The following is a 15,201-nucleotide window of genomic DNA, read 5'->3' on the forward strand; positions in this document are numbered from 1 at the left end:
ACTCCCTTTTTAATATAATATTTGCTATGTTGTTTTACTTGCTGATCGTTTATAATCTCATATTTTAACATTATCACTTATATAATGTATTTCAGTTGGTAGATAATTCTACTTATTACCTCTGTTTTTTGTTTAATCTGCTCTTTATTGTATTTATCTAAAATCCAGGTCTTCAATTCAGTCTTTAGATCTAATTATGCTTTAAATTGTTTTATATATAATGTTCTTCAACTAGAATCTATGCTTCATACCCCAGATTTCTATTTTTAAATCTTTCTAGCAAAACCAGTTATGTTTACAAGCCTGCTTTAGGGTATTTTGAAGAGTTCAAACTATTACTGTCATCTGTATGTTTCCTATGTTTGTAATCCTTTTTCCAAATTCTATTGTTTATAGTTTTTTGCTATTTATAAAATCAGTTTTAAGATTTACATTTTAATATATTTGTATTTAAGTCAAGTGTTCACGGTTTATAATTCTGCATTTAATGACTGTATTTTAAAATACTATTTTGAACTCTTTTTACCTTACAAATGTTGCAATCCATTGCTCAAAATACTACCTTATGTTATATCTGTGTGATTGCCCTCATTTAAATTATCTGTGTATGTACCTAACCTTGCCTCCATATTATCTAGATTTCTGTAAATATAAAAGGCTAAAATCCCATTGACCATGAACATGCCTAAATGTCAAATTATTTCTGTTTTCATGTCATGGTACTCAGAAGCTGACATGAGGGTGACACTCGGAACTCGTCCCATTTGCACGAAAAATGAAAGTGCTCAGTTTTGGTTGGACGCATTTGGAAAAGGACTCTTTATCTGCAATGGCATGGAATGGGTTTCCGTCCTGGAAGGTGCAGTATGCAATTGTTGATATTTCCAAAAATTTATCATAGTTTCAAACGCCAGAGTAGCCCTCCAAAACACAAGCTCTCTCTCGCTTTAGGGATTTTTACTTGATTCTTTTAATATCTAGTATGAACTTTGAGAGTTCCAGGAGATTTTCCCAGTAACCTAGATTTGTGATATATAATTTCCAGGGGGACATAACAATGTCAACTGTGGTCATGAAGCATCATTCCCTGGTGACCAGATCCCCGAGAGCAGCCTAGTTTCCGAAGGAAGAATTCCCCTGTGGCCTGTGGGCCAGAGGCTGACTCCTATATCAAGTTCACTAACAGTGGGAGATTCTTCCAGGGACCTCAGCCTCAGAGACAAATGTCTGCAGTAATGTAACAATGTCTGTTGATTTCCTGAGGGCCCCAAGGTTTTTTTTAGAGGTTTCCTTAATAACTTTAAGGGTATATTTACAACATTTTGGCATAGGGCAGCGCTGCAAGCCTTCCAGCTGCACTGCCCTAAGTCAAAAGAAAAGGGCAGTAATGCTCTGTATCTAGAAGATACGGCACATTCCTGTCCTGTCTGCCAGCGCCTACACCCAAACTGCAGCCGAGCGCCAACTTGCACCACAGTGCAAGGGTGTCTGTGTTGTTGGCATGATTGTTTTTGTGCATGGATGGACACCTTCCTGCACAAAAACAATCAAAGGAGGCGTTGTCCTCGTCCTATGTGTGTTGTGGAAGGCAGCACATGTGGAAAAAGGAAACAATGAGAAGAAATGTAAATATTTCTCCTCGTTATGCCTGCTTTAGGAAGAAGGTAGTTTTGGCAATGCCCTAGATTTACACTATGTTGTAAATCAGGAACAGTGTCAAAAACCATGGGTATTACGTGGGAACACCCACAGCAACACCCTATGGAACACCCCTTTCATGCCGAGTAAGGCATTGCCTTTCTCCATATTTACAAAGCCATGAAAAGCCACGCAGGGTGGATTTGCGTGGCCTTGAAAATATGGGCCGCCACACTGCGCCCCTGGAGCATCACAAAAGTGACGCTCCGACAGCATAAAAGTGCCGCAGGGGCATTGTAAATATGCCCCTTAGTTTTTGTTTATTGGGCATTGATCTTTGAGTTTATATATAATGCCCCTCTTCTCTACCCTGCTCCAAACAATCCATGTTGAAGAATTGATTCACTCTAAGGGCTTCTTTTCTAACTTTTAGACCAATCCTTTCCTATGTGTTGGCTTGTTCGTGTTCTGGGCTGGATAATTCCCAGATATTGAAATAAGCAGCTTTCTCCTGTTGTTACAGTAACCCGATCTTCTAAGTATTATTGTTGAAACCTAATCATACCAAACCATACATCAGGCAACCGCTTAGGCTGTCACTCACGCATTTTGTTTCTCACACCTGAGCTGTGTCTACATTGATGATTATTATGTTTCTGGGGTCACGGATTTCATCTCTCATACATGCATCTCTTACTCGAGTTAATGGATGTGGTTTCAAAAGACTACGATACTTGTGTGATGAGCATAGTATAGGGAGAGAGCAGTGGCGGCTTGCATAGGGCGTGCTGCGGGGCGGTGAGCCAGGCGGGGAGGGGCAGGGTGGGGGGGGGGGTAGTAAACTCTGACATACAACGGAACGGAGGAAAGTATTTATTACTTTCCTCCGTTCCATGGTATGTACAAGTTTACTACCCCCCACCCTGCCTCTGCCCCGCCACAACGCCCCGCAGCACGCCCTTTGCGAGCCGCCACTGGGAGAGAGACTGTCAGGATGGCACTATTTGCATGCTATGATTAGCGTAAAGAGGGAGTGCGGAGAGGGTTCTGTTTGTTTGATGTGTTCATATATGGAGACACAAACCTCCCAACATAGCTCTATTTGTGGTATGTGCTTACTAGGGGCAGGCACACATGCAGGATGAAATGGGTGCTGCATCTGAGGACTTCCTAATATGTGAAATATTGTCTATCAGGACTTCCTATCATGTGCCATGATGCCCTTCTTGCGAATTCTGTTTTATATGACTTTATTAGTATGCCCCCTGAAGAACCAGTTATAAAAGGAGTTGTTGCTGAATATTCCTAGAGCACAGATGGAACATGACAGATAACTTTCTACAACCTTGTTTTTAGACTGCAGTCCTTCCTTTTTCTGTTATGAGCCTCAGAAATGTTAACCTGGTTAGATACATTCCAATGTAGATTAATGCTTCACCTCCTTTTTAAGTAAATTGAGACAATAGCACTGACATGTCCACCAAAGGTCAAGGAGGGCTGGATACAAGCTAGATTTTCAGAAATTGTGAAAAATCCTTACATTGAAATTAATTATATGTAAATGTACCTTGCATGGATATCATGAAAATCTGTCATGAACCTACATTGAACACCTCACTGTAGAACATTGGGAGCTACAGGAAAGTTGGGAACTATGATGAGACACTGGGGATTGGGATGGGGATATTGGGAGTTGCGACGGGAACATTGGGAGCAATTATAGCCACACAGGGAGCTATAATGGGAACCGCGATGGAGACTGACACTACGTGATGCCTGGTAAATTCAATTAACGTTTGTGTTTCCATTTCAGCCAAAGAGAGGTTGGACTACGTGGAGGAGTATCAGAATCTGGCCACTGGCTCAGAAACAATGGGTCTTGAGATCTTCACCATTCCCAATGCTGGACTCTTTGCAGCAACAGCCAATAGGAACACTCGTCCTGGATCTGCCATCTACAAGTGGATCAATGGAAGGTTCGAGCCCTACCAGTACCTTAGAACGTACCAAGCTCAAGCCTGGAGACACTTCACCATCGGCAAAAAGGTACTGTGAATTTTGTGCTGAAAATGGTTGAATTACACATTAAGGTTCAAAATAGAGACGTGCCACACTTTTTGTGTAATGGAGTGGTGGATCTGCATTTGGGAAAATTGTTTTGTATTATGATATGTGATTGATAGAGGTGTCCTTTCCTCAGAGCCACCCTGTAAAGAAATCTCCAATTGTCTCCAATTTCGTCTATTGGATAAAGGAATGATGTGTATAATTTTCTTCTGAGTTATTAACAAAACAAAACTAGGAGTTTAATTTCAAATTCTGATAGAATAGATATATATACCGATATATATCTGCAAGGTGGCAATGGATTTTTCTGCAATAAGATCTTACCCCAGGTTCAATTAGTAGGACTTGTGGAGTTGCTTCTTCAGCCGTGTTTTCTGTGTCATCCATGCTCTCTTTCTCTTATTTTGCTCTCTGCAGCAGCTTCCTTGCCTATTGTCGGCTTTCTCAGAAAATGAGAGGAAAGGCGTTTTTGACAGTTTCTTATTCCTTTGTTCACTTCAATTCTTCATATAAGAGGACTCTCTTTTTCACTTTTGCCTTCCAACTGAGTACTTTTTCCTTCTAGCTACTTACAGTCCCTCGCATCTGCAGTAACGCAGCAGAGAGTACAACAGGGCGGTTTGTACTTTTCCTGCCATCAAGGGGACGGATATCATCTCTCTCCCACCCTGTAAAGCTTTCTGCATTAACAGCATCACTTCAACAAGGCGGAAAGCAGCCCCAGAGATATTTCTAGAGTGTACAGAAGGTTAAGAGCCAATTATTTGATCCAGATGGCATCCGTGGCTGATTGCACTGTGCCCCACGCCACTCTTCCCCACAAGTGCAAAGAATGCTTCAAGGGCCTTAGCAGACAGGAGGCGCGAGTCAAGGCAAGCGGAGCGGCTACACTGCCTTCATCACATTGGAGCATTTTAACTATAGCGGAAGGATGGCCAAATCGCTGCCATCAAGTTAGTCTGTAAAGAGTGCTGGAGCATCCTGTCTGTCAGTCCCATCTATTCCCTTGGCTATAGTAGCAATCTTTACTATGTATGATGTCATATTGAATCAAAGGTTCCAAATGTTGCATAGTTGACATAGTTACACTTCGCCTAGACTTTGCTAACTTTGCAAACCCTGGGAGGTACAACTGGCAGCATATTGCAAGCTTTGGGCGACATGCTAAGTTTACCAACAAACTAATATTCTTATTTTTTTGTCTGTCAAGAGCTGCGACTCACAGGTACATTTGTGCACACGGAGAATGCTGCGTTACAGAAGTAATTGTATATTTTAACTCACCAGACAGACATGGTCTAGAGGCGTCAGTTGAAGATAGATTAACCTAACATTAAACACAGGGCTCATTTGGTAAGAACTGTGTGGACATCTACCAAATGTATCTGTTTCACCTCATGTGTCACGAGATAAATCATTATTATTATTGTAATAATTATACTTAATTATAAATAATAATAGCAGCAGCAATGGCTATAATGATAATAATACCCTTTTATTATCAGTCTTAATACCTACTGTGTTTTGGCACCTAAAGTATCTCTATGTTTCTGATGATGTTGCACTTAAGTGTGATTTTCTATCTAAAATTCTTTCCACCATCTTGCTGATGTCACACCTAGACATGTTTTTTGGGATAAGAAACCGAACACAAACATATGAGGCACAGAAAAAGGCAAGTTGCAGAGAGACACAACACACTCAGTGCAGCACATTTAAGTATACGTGTGTGTGCATTTGTTGCCGCTTTACCAATGCTTGCTTATGTTGTTTTGTATCTTGCTGACTGTTGTTCACTGTCATCGCCTGAAGGTGGCGCCCTTCTCCGGGGTTTGGTTCCAGGTTGGTTCACCTGCGACGGAGAGGCTGCTCCTTGGCAATGATTCACTTTATAGTCCCCTCCTGCTCCTGTCGTGGTGGATGTGCCTGTGGCGCCAGCAGGGAACAACTCTGCAGGGACATGACTGCATTGACCTTGTCTTCTTAGTAGGTGTCAGTGAGGTACTAAGGCACCCACTAGGTACCCACTCTCTCTAGCCTCTGTTTAGCGCTCTGCTGCTTTCCTTCCATTTGCACCATATAAGAAAACAGACATGCTTTTTGTTGCTAGTCTACGGTTAGCCACCTCTCCTTTAAAAATAGTCCATTTTGCTTTCGGAGGAAAGTTTTATTCTCATTAACCAACAACAATAAATTGCAGAACCGCAGACCCGCTGGACCCTGCCAAATTCATCATCTGGGATGACTCCTAGAATTTTATTTCGAGCTTGGAGTAAGAACGTTTCCCAAATGCGATTAACAGAATTAAGCTAGGTCGACCGATGCCTTGCTTCCTTTAATTTGTTTGCTTTCAATAGCTCAATTCAGATTATCTAGGAAGGTGGAAACATTTTGAATCTGACAGGATGGCCCATCTATTGTCATACATAAATGAAAGCTGCCAGTGCATAATTGCAAGTTTGGGGGATAGATGATGACTAATGTTAGGGAGCACAGAGGCCCATGAGGGATCATGCAGAACATTTTTGCAATATAGACGGAATAGGTCCTAGACCAACCCATTTTTTCTCTTTGGGGACGCAATCTAGTTCCACGATTTTACTCACTGAGGAAACTCATGACAAGAAGACCTGATGGACCACTAGCAAAATCAATCAAACCTGCTATCCTCTTTCTGCAAACCCCACCACATTCAGGGTGGTGGTGTGTAAAAACCACTGTAGGACGGTGCCTTACAACACCACTGTAGAGGGGGTCAGATTGCTTAAAATCTCTTAACAAATGACCTTATTTTTCAGGTAAGAAGAGTATGCAAGTGAAGAACTGTAATGTTGCCGAAGACTTTGCCATGTTATACCCTCTGATGAGTAATATTCAATCTCAGTCCCTGTGCTGAGATGGAAACTCTGTCATTGACTAGAGATGTCAATTCATCACGCAGCGTGCTCAGTGCCCATCCTGATATAAGTTCTTGAGTGGGCCACATGATTCAGTTTCTGAGAAGAGGGTCTGAGAAATTCTGGAGGCCAGCGCTGCTTGCTGGTTGCTTGTTGCCAATGGCAATGTTTGATACGTTTAAAAGTAATGCAGGTCTATTAGGCTTCGGAAGGTCTTCCTTTATGGACTGAAGTATGCTACTGAAGAAAGAGGACAGCATACAATAAAGGTATTCAGACAGAGCTTTGTTAGCATGCAGGGTCAGGATAACCTTCATTTTCCTGAGATGTTCTTTCATGCTGTTGGAGGATCTTTTTTATAATTTTCTTTGTTATCTTAAAACGTTTTTTATTACCTGGTTTCAGCATCTTTACAAAACGCTCTACCAGCATCATTGACTTTTTGTTTGCATTTGGCCTACAAATTCCTGGGTTGCATTCTTAGTTTCTTTTTAATCAGTGAGTTTCAGGGTCCTGAGAATGTGTGTATCCTGCCTTTCTAAATGGAGGGCCAGATGCACAAAAGATGTACAACCGGTGATGTAATACCAAACCTTCCACTGAAAATATTGGGAGGCTTTACAATTCCAAAAGTTCCCACTGCAATGTACCAAACAGACACCGTGAGTCACACATGTCTTTTCGACTTAAAGACTGTACCTCTTTGCGAATCGCACAGCAAATGGGGCATTGCACCCTACTTGTGATGCTTAAGGATATTTATTAATCATTTGCGACTGCACCTGGGCATGTCTTACAGCAGGAGTAGAAAACTGTCTGGAGAATTGACACAGTATTTTTGTATAGTACTTACATAGCTATTTAGATTGTATTCATCCAAAATATTGGTTCAAAACTATTGTGAGATACAAATATTGTGTCAAAAATATCATGGGACAGAATGTAAAAGCTAGGAATATCGTTCTATTAAGTCTTTTGTATAGTTTTTAAAAAAAACATTGTTGTACACAATATTGTTTTGGAGTTACTTAGTGTAGTTTTTTCGTTTTGGATTATACATTGCTATTATTTTAATGTTAAATATAAAATAGTGGAAATATATATATTATTTTAATAATATTGTATTGTATTGTAATTCCATTTATATAGCGCTTACTACCCCCGATGAGGCGTCGAATCGCTTTTGTTGTAGTAATAGCAAATTTGAACCCTTCAAAGTTCAGCTCTTTTCCTACTGTTGCTTACGTTGGAGTGGAAGTTGGAATTCTGATCCTTCTAGATTCCAACACTTTCCATATTAAGGGGTATTGAGTGGGAATTGCAAATTGAAATTGGAATAGAAAACATAACCCCTCCAAAGTGAAGCACTTTCCCTACTGTTGCTTACGCTGGAGTGGGAGTAGTACATTTGACCTGTCCAGAGTCCAACACTTTCCCTACTTTTGCTCAGATTGGAGGGGTATAGTAAATCTAACCCCACCAGAGTCCAGCTCTATCTCTATTGTTTCATAAGTGAGAGTTGGAATAGAAAATCTACCCACTCCTAATTCCAAAACTTTCCCTACTGTTGTTTACATTGGAGGGGTGGGATTTGCTTTTCCCACTCCAAAGTCTTTCCCTACTGTTGTTCAGGTTGGAACGATAGTAGTAAATTTAACACCTACAAGTCAATGTTTTGTTTTCTGATTTAGAAAAAAAAGACTTAAAAAATATATACCTTTGTTTTAATTTTAAAACTTAGTTTAATGTAAATTATTGTCTATTATTTATTTTTTGTAGTAATGTTCTATTTTTTATTTTATACTTTTTTTTAAATATCTGGGGTTATAATTATTATACATTTTAGTAGTATTTTTTTATTATTGTATATATTATAATTTTTTAAAGCATTATGTGTATGATTATTTTAAAGTATATATTCTTATTTTATGCTTGTATGGTACACTATTTGAATATATTTTTTACGTTCTAAGTATATTTTTTATAATCCAATATTATTTTTAAATTCATATAGTGCATAATAGTAACAATTTGATACACTTGCCTATTTTTGGTGATATTGTGGTCTACTCTTTCTTTGTTGTCTTAACATACAAAGTATGTAAAGTCGATATTTGTATCTTTGATATTTTTGAGGGAAAAATCTTTGTTCCCAATATTTTTGCTAGCGATTGTTTTCGTCATACAATCTTTTACGTCAGTTAGCCATATGCAATCAGCCTCTGGGAATATGGGATGAAAGAGCTTCCCAGAGCCATCTTTGTACTTTCCTTTCATAAATAGTCTTTGAGCTCAAGTAAAAAACTTTAATAGCCAGTGATGACCCTAACATTATAGTGTCAAACACTTCCCCTCCTGCCACTGGTGTCACCAGTATTGTCATGAACCCCTCTCTCTAGCTGCTAGAGAGTAGGAGGGGGGTGTTGGCACGCTGGTTTCGTTATTTGTATCCTACAGAACGTATTTTACTTCTTTATGGGCCTCTTGTATATGCATGTCCAAACTATAAAAAAAAGATTACATGGGAATGCCATAACCGAGGTGAAGCATGTGGGCAAAAGACTGCCAAATGAGATGAGTACAGTGAAAGGAACGGAGAAAGGTAAGAGATGAAACAGGGGAGGGGGAAATAGGGAGAGACACTAATAGAAAGAGAGTGGGAGAGAAAGAAGCATAGAACAAGAAACAAATAAGGAGGGCTGAAAACGAAAAAGAAAGATGGGTGACTAAAGAAGGAGAGATGGAAGGAACAGTGATGGGAAATAGTGAAAGGAAGAAAATAAACATTGAAGGACGCAAGATTGCAAAGAAACGAAGGGTGAAACGAAGGCATGGTCAAAGGAAGGGAGGAAGAAAATTAAGAATGGGTAAATGGATGGATTTATTGACAGTTCAAAAAAAGGATGGGAGGAAGGATAAACACATGAGTAGATGGTGGAAGGAAGGGCTGAAGGATTGATGGATGGAAGGATGGAAAGTAGAAAGGATGGATGGAAGCCTGAAAGGCTGGGGAGCGATCAGAAAGATGAACGGGGATGGATAGATAAATAGATGGAAGAAGGATGTAAGGGCCTAGAGAACTTTTCCTATGGAGGTTCAAACATGCTTAATTTGCTTACTCATGTTTTTACATGTATAAATCAAATCAAAGTAGGGGGTATTTTCATTGTCTGGCAACTCCCTTGGCTGCAACATAGCTTCAGATCTAGGGTTACTCAATGAACATTGATGTCACCACGGCCCAATCGCTCAATGCTATATTCAGTAGGTGTTGTTCTACCTTGACAATATTATGGAGGTCTGCCACCTCTTCCAGCATCATCCCCTTCTCATTCATGCTGCATTAAATATTCTGGTCTACTATAATCTTATCAAGACTTGGCTATTCCCTATGAAGTAGCTTTTTCATGAAGTCCTCTTCATAAATGCCTATCCCTCGTGCTGCTGTTATCCCTGGTTCCTGGGGGTCATGAAGACAACAGAAGAAGCAGAAAGTAAGAAGGGTTCCTAGAGCCCTGTTTACTTTTATTTTTCCACTCCTAGCCCAAGCCTCACAGCCCCTAACAGCAAACAAGCTTGCAATATCTGTGATAGTAAAGGGTACAGAGTGTCCCTCTGCTGCCCCTGATATCTTGGCGAATCAACGTCCATGGTGCTCTTTTGGGTAAAGTGATGTCTGAGTTCCAATAGACCCTTCAATGATTGTCAAGCTCCATATACACAATTTAACATAACATAACCTACTCGAATTCAGTGAGAGTGTTAAGCAAAATCTTGAAATGAATAGAAGGGTCTTGGCTTCATACTGCACACCTCGAAAGAGCTGCTTCTATTCATTAAATTCTCTCATGTCCCTTAGCAAACTTGTTAAGTTTCAGATCGCGCCTTTCCCTTAGGGTCTGGTTTTGGCAATTAGTTCTTCCTATTTGAATTTGAACTTTTATTGAAGCATGTTGACAAGGGTATGATCCATGATACTTGACAGAAAGTAAGATCCTACTGCGGTCGCGCCTAGCCTGCCAGTTTCTCTGCCTGTCAATATATCTGGGCATTATGATGTCTCCATGTCTCAGTTTTAAACTCACACTACTAACACACCCCAGTGCCTTTGCCAAGCATTTTTACAACATTTTTTTTTTTTGCCATCACCGACCTTGCTCGGAGGCATTTTTGTCAATTTACTCCACTATCGGTAAATTAAGTTGATACTCGACGTTATGTTTACGATTTATTTTCCTTGGGTTACAGCAACAAAATTTGCAATGTAGCACACAGTGCTCAATTGATATAAAAAAAATATAAATATCAGAGACAAAGGTATTTCTTAGGTGCCAGCGGCATCCTCTGTCCTTTGCAAGCGCCACTGAGTGATCGAGTCAATGACACCCATGGGCCATCACATTTATTTTTCATTTTTCCACTCCTAGCGCAAGCCTTTTTCATTCATTTCAGTGTGTTTTGAATTTTTGGTTTAACCACAGTGAGTTCATTGTAAAATACAAAAGTGGCTTAGAATGTTTGTGCCCAACTTTGTAAGCTTTTTACTTGGATGGTCTTCAGTGCCAGCCTCAATGTGCATGCCTACCAATTAATACACTCACATTGATGTGAGCACTGTTGTTGCCACTCCGAGATCAGTTTTGCATTTGAGTGCAAGAGAGTGCAGTGCGAATAAGTTGGAAGAAGTTGGAAACATACCATAAATATAACCTTGAATATTCATACATCAACACACTCCCATGCACACACACATTTGTACCCGCCAATCTAAGTTACTGACATTCGAACCTGTACATACATATCTCTGCAGCAGGCACCCAACTTCCTCAGCTGTGTCATTGGCATTGATGCTTGTAACCTGCAGGTGACAGTTTATGTGACTCATTTCACCAACCTCTTGCCAGCTTTTGTTTTCTCAAACTATTTTTTTATATCACACAGACAATTTAGTGCCAGATTTATCAAGGGCTTGCTTTGGCCTTGTGGCACTCAAGTGCAACGTAAGCCCTTATGTGAGATTTACTATGGCCGCCAGAGCCACCTTGCGTGTCTCTGCGTGGCATAGTAAATCTGGAATAATGCAAGGCCACACAAGTTGTGTTACTTTGTCCAGGGAAGGTGTTCCCACGCATCCACCCATGGCTTCTGGCGCATTCCCATATTTACAAACACTAGTAAACCTGGGTGCCCGTCAACATGCTATGTCTTCCCAGGGGAGGCATAACGGGGAGAAATATGTTTATTTCTCCTCGTTGTTCCCTTTTCTACGTGAACTACATTCTGCAGCACACATAGAAAGAGGGAAAAGCCTCCGAGGATTGTTTTTGTGTAGGAAGTTGTCCCTTCCTGCTCTAAAACAATCCTGCCTGCAACGCATGCAGCCTTTTACCATGGTGCAAGGTTGCCTGAATTGGCGCTTGGCAACCACTAGTGGGCCACACTGTGAGAGAGCAGGAATGCGCCATATCTTAGTAGATATGGTGCATTCCTGCCTCTTCATTTGATGCAGCGCAGCAAGATGTCTTGCTGCGTTGCGGTGCGTCAAATGTTAGTAAATCTGCCTCTTAATGTCTGATCCCAATAGCACTCCAAACAGCAGGCTCGTGCTGCATACTGTCCCAGATCCTCCACGTCACTTATGCCCGTGCCCCTTGTCCAACCTTCAGTCATGTGGTCCTAGGGAGAAAAAACACTGATACGTCACTGTCCAGTTTCTGCATTTTTTTCTCTAAGATGCAGCTGATTGAAATTGAAAACCTGCTTCAGGTACCGGGGTTAAAGCCTATCTGTTCAATTCCTTTCCTTAAGCACAGATAATTATGGTCACCTCTTCCATATATTTCATCACTTTCAAAGACTAGAGCTGATGGAAACAGGATCCATTTTGGCCTGAAGAAAGTAATAATGGTCTACAATTTGGGTGTGGTCTTGTTCATTTTGGCATGCCATTATAGACTACTTCAGGCCACACCAAGCTGCAAAGATCATCTAGGCCTGCTGCCTCTACTAGAGACTGTACTGTAAGACCACGTGGAGGGTAGTCACAAACACATACCAGGGCCTAGAAATGGGGGTCAGAGCCGATCACTGGAGAACAGCATTACAAATTAAGCAATTGCTGCACGGCCGTGTGTATGCCGCTACCCAAGGGTTTGCATGTGGTCTGAGCTCATTCTAGAGTGTGGCACGGGGAATATCAAAAAGAGATTATTGAGCATGTGGGCACTGGTTGTGATCACTATGCCTTTTTATTCAATTTATCTCCAGCCACTAAATGTGTTCCTAACAGATCCTCTCAAACAGAGTTTGCCAACAGAGGAGTGTCAGTTTCACCTTTTTCATTCCTGCATTTATCCCCACAAACACAGCATTGTCTTCAGCTCTACTATTTGTAGTTGATTACACGTAGGGCCACGGTGATTCTGCAATTCTGCAGTTCCAGCATTTTGTGCTTAGATATGAATTTGGCAAACTTCCCACATAATCCATCGCCCTTTGCATAATTTGCAGACATCCTCAAACAACATGTTTCAAGCTGAAATGGGTCACAAATTACTTAAACGTTGCACATGGAAAGCAGGATGCAATTTCAGACACTCGGTGAAGGTCAAGTGGTCGCCTTTCACCGATTGCTTTATTAAGGTATCAAAGCGATCAGAACTGTGTCCAGTGGTGCTAATTTGTCCATCTTGAACTGTAAAAAAATGTGCCATCTCAGCAAAAAAAAATTCTCTTAAAATGTAAATGCAGTTCAAACAGGATAGAAGGACTGGTCGCTTCTTTCAAATCAAGGAAATTCATAGTTACATGAAGCTGCCTTCAAAGCAGTAGTTATGTCACAATCTCATAGATTTTGCATCTCTTTTTCACAAATTAAGTCATAACTAGTACTTTTCTGCACTTATTTTCTACGTTTATTTTGATATTTTTTCAAGAAATGTGGACAAATGCAATAATGTATTTCTAATATTATAATAATGTAAGTAATATTTGGATGGCTAGACAGACTGTCTGAACAATCTCCTAATCTCCCTGTTGGCCAACCTCCCTCGGAATTCTTCTGTTCTAAGTATCGCTGCTTCTATTCCCCCACAGAGCTGGGAACAGCTCATAGAGGCAGTCAACATAGAGTACTCATTTTATGACATCTGCTTTTTTCAGATCTTCCTTGTTGTGGCCAACTTTGAAGAGAATGGCAAGGGTGAGGAGTCTTCAGTCATCTACAAGTGGAACCATTGGAAGTTGAAATTCCTGGTCTATCAGAAAATCCTCACACACAGTGCCAGGGACTGGGAAGCCTTCCAGATTGATGGGGAGTCATTCCTTGCTGTGGCTAACCATCGAGAAGGTGAGATACTCTGAGAGCATCCAGAACAACACATTGAAAGGTTGAGTGGATAGCTCCTCCAAAGTTGAATTAAATACTAATTGGAGTTTGGTTTTAAAGAGGGTGGTTTATACCACTTAAAATGTCCCATTTCAGTCTGTTCTTACTGAGAAGGATATAATTATCGCTGCCTAACATGTTTGCATTTTCAGATACACAAAGATAAGCTCCACTGTTTTAGAATATAAACACAAAGGGGCCTAGTGACAATGGTAAGTTTATATCCGGAGATCACCTCTATTGCAGATCTACACCTACACCCAGGAAGATCACCCAACAGAAAGTGATGCGGAACTTTTAGAAAATTAATTCTTCATAAAAATATTTTTGTAATAAAAAAAATACAAACACTTTTCCCTAATTCGTATTCACCTAAGACTACTAGAGTAACAAGGAACACACCTCCACAAATACTTAACATAACATTTTATCTTAATTTATTTTTCCAAAATGGTTATTTAAATTATGTTTTATATGAAATGAATTGGTAATTCCATCCCCCAACCCTTCCAGTATTAAATATTGTCACAATCTACGATGCAAGTTATGTATTTACACATTATTTTATTTGTGTTTTAAATTTAATGAATATGTTGTCATTTACAATACATTTTATTTAAATGCTTTTACGTGTATTCATGCGACATTTTTTTATTATTTACAAAGTATTTAGTATAAAAATGTAAATTGTTTTAAATAAAACTTGGCTTGACATATTATTTAATTTCATGTGTTTACATTTTTCCCTACATATTACTATTATTGCCTGCAGTACCAGTTGTTGGCCATTTGTGTTGCTTCAGTGACTCAGAGGGCCCGATTTATGAGGGTACTTCCACGCAGTAAAGATATGAGCGCAAATTCTCTGCCCTCATGATTGCACTCTCTGCGTTCGGGGCAGATTCTCAGCACGGCACACTCGCTGCAGTGCGCTGTGCTGAGATTCTGTCCCGAGTGTGGAGATTCCATCACGAGTGCGGAGACTCAGCCACAAGTGTGGGGACTCCACACTAGTAACTTTACTACAAATAAACACCTTTGTGAATCAGGCCCTAAGTCAGTGCTGATGCACGTTTATACTGTTTTTGTCATTAACATTACAATAGTGTATACGTGGGCATTTTGTAAGTGTTAACTGCCTTACTAATTTGTGCCTGTGTTTTTCTTTTTGAATGCCCTTCACTAAACCCCTCCTTTAATCTCCATAAACCC

General features: G+C 40.2%; 1 protein-coding gene across 2 annotated transcripts in view; it reads left to right on the forward strand.

Annotated features, from left to right (window-relative positions):
• The window catches only part of TSPEAR (thrombospondin type laminin G domain and EAR repeats), a 134,239-nt gene that overhangs the window by 94,045 nt on the left and 24,993 nt on the right, over positions 1 to 15,201 (forward strand). For both annotated transcript variants that reach the window (XM_085648642.1, XM_085648641.1), the window contains exons 6-8: positions 728 to 859; positions 3,452 to 3,684; positions 13,764 to 13,950. In XM_085648642.1, coding sequence (XP_085504768.1) covers positions 728 to 859; positions 3,452 to 3,684; positions 13,764 to 13,950 — 552 coding nt within the window. The remainder of the gene's footprint in view (positions 1 to 727; positions 860 to 3,451; positions 3,685 to 13,763; positions 13,951 to 15,201) is intronic.

This window comes from Triturus cristatus, chromosome 3_2, assembly GCF_964204655.1.
Source record: "Triturus cristatus chromosome 3_2, aTriCri1.1, whole genome shotgun sequence".
NCBI classification, from domain to species: Eukaryota; Metazoa; Chordata; class Amphibia; order Caudata; family Salamandridae; genus Triturus; species Triturus cristatus.